General features: G+C 34.8%; 1 protein-coding gene across 1 annotated transcript; it reads left to right on the top strand.

The window, feature by feature from the left end:
* The first annotated feature begins 364 nt into the window (after positions 1-364).
* On the top strand, positions 365-1,303 carry LOC139842401 (uncharacterized). The gene is made up of 2 exons (XM_071832544.1): positions 365-1,067; positions 1,125-1,303. The coding sequence occupies exons 1-2, from the start codon at positions 365-367 to the stop codon at positions 1,301-1,303; spliced, it is 882 nt and encodes a 293-aa protein (XP_071688645.1).
* The last annotated feature ends 3,515 nt before the right edge of the window (positions 1,304-4,818 follow it).

Below are 4,818 nucleotides of genomic sequence, written 5' to 3'. Positions count from 1 at the left end.
GCAACTGATAATATATAACGACAAGAAGGTCAACAATAAAGTCAACTGCAAGTTAAAGGACTAAATCTTTCATTTCTAGTAGTTTAGGGACTGCAGTATAACTTATGTAACTGAATTAGTTTTAGACAGTTAATTGCTGTTAAGGTTACTTTGATTATAAATTAGGGCTTGAAAGCATTCTTCTATAATAAATCAATTTGTTCAATGAAATCTCAATTAATTTCTCTCTTGTGTTCATCTTGATCATGCTAAAATTCTCATGGTATCAGAGTGATCGAGTCTAGCTTGATTCGTTTCAATTTCATTTCTAGTTGCGTAAATCATTTCGATTTGATTTAAATCAATTTCTTGCTTCCGCGGAGCTATGGATCCAGCTATGTTTCAAAATCCTCTGTTTCTTCATCCATCGGATGGTCCAGGTTCATTATCTATTCAAGAGAAGCTCATTGGATCTCAAAATTACAGATCATGGAGACGTTCAATTGAAATTGCATTATCCACGAAGCGTAAGCTTGGATTTGTAACTGGAATTGTTGTTAGATCTGCAGATGATCTTGTGAAAGCTGAACAGTGGGACACCTGCAACAACATGGTGATTAGTTGGATCATGAATTCTGTTAGTGATTCGATTGTGAAGTCTATCATGTTCATTGGAACTGCATCCGAAATATGGAAGCAATTGGCGAAGAGGTTTACTCTAAGCAATGGATCTAGAAAGTACAACTTACACAAAGAAGTTTACTCATGTGAGCAACAAGGATCTACTGTAAGTGATTTCTACACTAAGATGAAGTGTATTTGGGAAGAGATTGATTCTATAAGTGATCTTCCTAGAATTGCTAAAGTTACACCTGAAATTACTGCTTTCATGACTGATGTTAACCTTCAGAAAGAAGAACAACATCTTTTTCAGTTTCTTAATGGTCTAGATGATCAATACAGTGCTCTAAGAAGTCAATTGTTAATGCTAAATCCACTACCTAGTGTTGAGGTTGCTTGTTCTATGCTTCAACAAGAAGAATCTCAAAGGGAAATGTTTACATCTGTTGAGTCAACTACTTTGTATAGTAAGTCAAATACAAAGGATAAATGTTAACTTTGTGGTAACAAGGGTCATTCTCCAGATAAGTGTTGGGAGAAAATCGGTTACCCTCCATGGCATTACAAGAGTAGAATGGCTTCTAAACAAGTCAATCAAAGGGCTAAGTCTGCAATTGTTAATGCTAAAAAAGAACTGCAACTGCTGCAACTGTTAAAGGAAACAATGTCATCTTTACTTCAGAAAAATTTGAACAGTTTTTGAAGTGCTTGCTTCAAATGACTCATACAGATGTACAGGGCACAGTGGCTGGTTCTGATGATGAATTGGATCATCACTTTGCAGCAGGTATAATCACTAAGTCATCTATTAATAATAAATGGATACTTGATACAGGTGCCACGGATCACATGACACCTAGTAGTGGTGAGCTAATTGAGTCTAAGTCATTATTGCTAAAACCACATATTAGGTTACCTAATGGTAATACTTCAGTGATTACTCAAATTGGTAAAGTGAAACTAGGAAATCAAATAGAGTTAAATGATGTACTTGTAGTGCCATCATTTAAGTTTAGTCTTCTATCTGTTCCTAAGTTAACTAAAGATAAGCCAGTTGTGGTTATCTTTTATTCAAAATTCTGTGTGATACAGGACTTGAAAACCAAGAAGGTGATAGGAATGGGTGAAAGGCATGAAGATCTCTATTACCTGGTGAATGTTCAACTTCATCAGGTACATAGAAGATTAGTTGAAATCATGTCAGATTATGTTTCAAATTCCTGTTTGTATTCAATAAAGGAGGGATATAGTGTTAATTCTAGTAAGCTTGTAATGTCTTACAGTATGTAGCATCATAGATTAGGGCATATATCTGATACAAAGCTGAAATATATTCCTTCTGTTTCTTCAAATTTGATTAATGATAATCAAGCTGTTTGTGTATCTTGTCCAATGGCTAAATTTACTAAGTTGCCTATCAACTTAGTGATTCTCATTGTGATGGAATATTTGATATGATTCATATGGATATTTGGGGGCCATATAAAATACCTACACAAGGCAAATATAGGTACTTCTTGACTATAGTTGATGATTGTAGTAGAGCCACTTGGATTTACTTGCTTGTCAACAAAAGTAACTATTTTGAAAAGTTTAAAGTGTTCTTAAAGTTTGTGAGTACACAGTTTAATAAAACTGTTAAGATTGTCAGATCTGACAATGCTTTGGAATTCATAAGAGGACAACTTGGAAATTATTTGTCAAAAGAAGGGATTGTGCAGCAAATATCTTGTCCTAATAGGCCTCAACAAAATGGTAGGGTTAAAAGAAAGCATAGGCATATCTTAGATATTGCTAGGGCTATTAGATTTCAATCAAGTCTTCCATTACAATTTTTGGGTGATTGTGTGATGACAGCTGTTTATTTGATAAATAGAATACCTTCATCTGTTTTGCATAACAAAACTCCCTATGAAATACTTCTCAATAAAGTTCCAACTTATGATCATTTAAGAGTATTTGGTTGTATAGCCATTGCAAGTAATCCTTCAAGAAACATTGACAAATTCAGTGAAAGAGGTGTTCCTTGTGTATTTCTTGGATATCCAGCACATCAAAAAGGATATAGATTGTACAACTTGTTAACTAAAAGTACATTTATATCCAGAGATGTAATTTTTCATGAACATATCTTTCCTTTCTCAAAGTTAACTCAAGGTCAAATATTACATCCTTTGCATATTGAGGGGTGACCTGTTCCAGATAGACATGTCAATACTATGATGATATTCACATTACTGCACAAGGTCAGAATACTACTACTGCACAAGATCATACTAGTGTTACCACTCACACTGTTGTTGACGAACCTTCCACAAGTCAAAGTCAACCAACTTTAAGAAGGTCAACAAGACAGTCAACTCCTCTAGTTTGGCACAAAGATTATATTGTACAACAAGGTAATGCTGCTCTCAGTCATATTCCTATGGCTAATCAAGTTACCTCTTCTTGTCTAGAAGATACATTTGAAACATATATGACTTCCTTAATGGTAAATTCAACTCCTAGATCATTTAAAGAGGCTATCCTTGATCAAGAATGGTGTAGTACTATGAACAATGAGATTCAAGCATTAGAATCTATTGATACATGGGATATCACCGATTTGCCTAAAGACAAGAAAGCTATACCTTGTCATTGGATCTATAAAACCAAATTGAAGGCAGATGGTTCCATTGATAGAAAGAAGGTCAGGCTGGTTGTTGATGGCAATAGACAAAGAGAAGGAGTTGACTATAATGAAACTTTTGCTCCTGTTACTAAGATGGTTACAGTAAGATCTTTGTGAGCTGTTGCTGCAAAATTCAACTGGAATATTTCTCCAATGGATGTTTCCAATGCTTTTCTCCATGGTGATCTTTTAGAAGAAGTCTATATGAGAATGCCTTTGGGGTATGCAGGAAAAGGGGAGTTGGTACAAAATATTTCTCCCATCAAGTCTAAAGTGTGCAAGTTGAAAAAATTATTATATGGATTAAAACAAGCTCTAAGGCAATGGTTTGCAAAGCTCACTACTGCTCTTTTATCTTTTGGGTATTCACAATCTAAGGCAGACAACTGCTTGTTTACTAAAAGAGATGAGCTTCAGTTTACTTCTATTCTTATCTATGTGGATGATTTGTTGATAACTGGAAACAGTACTCTTCATATAGAACAGTTGAAAGAACAGCTAAATACTAAATTTCACATGAAAGATTTGGGAAATGTGAGCTATTTTTTAGGTCTGGAAGTTTCCAGATCTGATGAAGGCATATTTGTTTCACAAAAGAAATACACTATGGATTTGTTAAAAGAGCATGGTGTACTCAACTGCAGACTATACAAACTGCCTTTAGATCCTAATTCAAAGCTACAAGCTGATGTTGGCTCTCCTCTACAAGATCCAGAAATTTATAGAAGACTTATTGGTAAGCTTATCTATTTAACTATCACCAGGCCAGATATTTGTACAGTGTTCAAGTTCTTAGTCAGTTTATGCAAAGTCCTACAAGTGTTCATTTTCAAACTGCTAAACATTTGTTGAGATATTTGCTTCTGGCTCCTGCTCAAGGTATTCTTTTGGCCAATGATAATGTTGTTGAGTTAAAAGCTTACTGTGATTCTGATTGGGCCAGCTGCCCTATGTCAAGAAGGTCAACAACTGGTTACTGCATACTTTTAGGTAACTCTCTTGTATCTTGGAAGTCATAGAAACAAGATGTGGTTTCAAGATCCTCTACAGAAGCAGAATATAGAGCCATGACATTAACATGTTGTGAGATTACTTGGTTAGTTAGTCTGCTTAAGGATTTGAGCCTTGATGATTTAGGTCATGTTGATATGTTTTGTGATAATCAAGCTGCCATTCATATAGCAGCTAATCTTGTGTTTCATGCATGAACCAAGCACACTGAGGTTGATTGTCATTTCAAAGAGATAAAGTCAAAGCAGGGTTCATTAAGCCTCAATATGTTCATACCAAAGCTCAGTTGTCAGATTTTTTCACAAAGATTGTGACTGTAGATCAACACAATACATTATTGAACAAGTTGGGAGTTACTCAAGGTCACCACTCTCAACTTGAAGGGGAGTATAACGACAAGAAGGTCAATAATAAAGTCAATTGCAAGTTAAAGGACTAAATCTGTCATTTCTAGTAGTTTAGGGACTGCAGTATAACTTATGTAACTGAATTAGTTTTAGACGGTTAATTGCTGTTAAAGTTACTTTGATTATAAA

The sequence above is a fragment of the Rutidosis leptorrhynchoides genome, chromosome 4 (genome assembly GCF_046630445.1).
Source record: "Rutidosis leptorrhynchoides isolate AG116_Rl617_1_P2 chromosome 4, CSIRO_AGI_Rlap_v1, whole genome shotgun sequence".
Classification (NCBI taxonomy): Eukaryota; Viridiplantae; Streptophyta; class Magnoliopsida; order Asterales; family Asteraceae; genus Rutidosis; species Rutidosis leptorrhynchoides.
This window is presented reverse-complemented; position numbering and strand designations above follow the sequence as displayed.

Bases quoted from the DNA above. Each gene is read 5' to 3' on its own strand.
- LOC139842401 (XM_071832544.1), top strand. From the start codon at position 365: ATGGATCCAGCTATGTTTCAAAATCCTCTGTTTCTTCATCCATCGGAT. The intron at 1,068-1,124 runs GTAAGTCAAATA...GTCATTCTCCAG, and splicing joins TGAGTCAACTACTTTGTATA to ATAAGTGTTGGGAGAAAATC.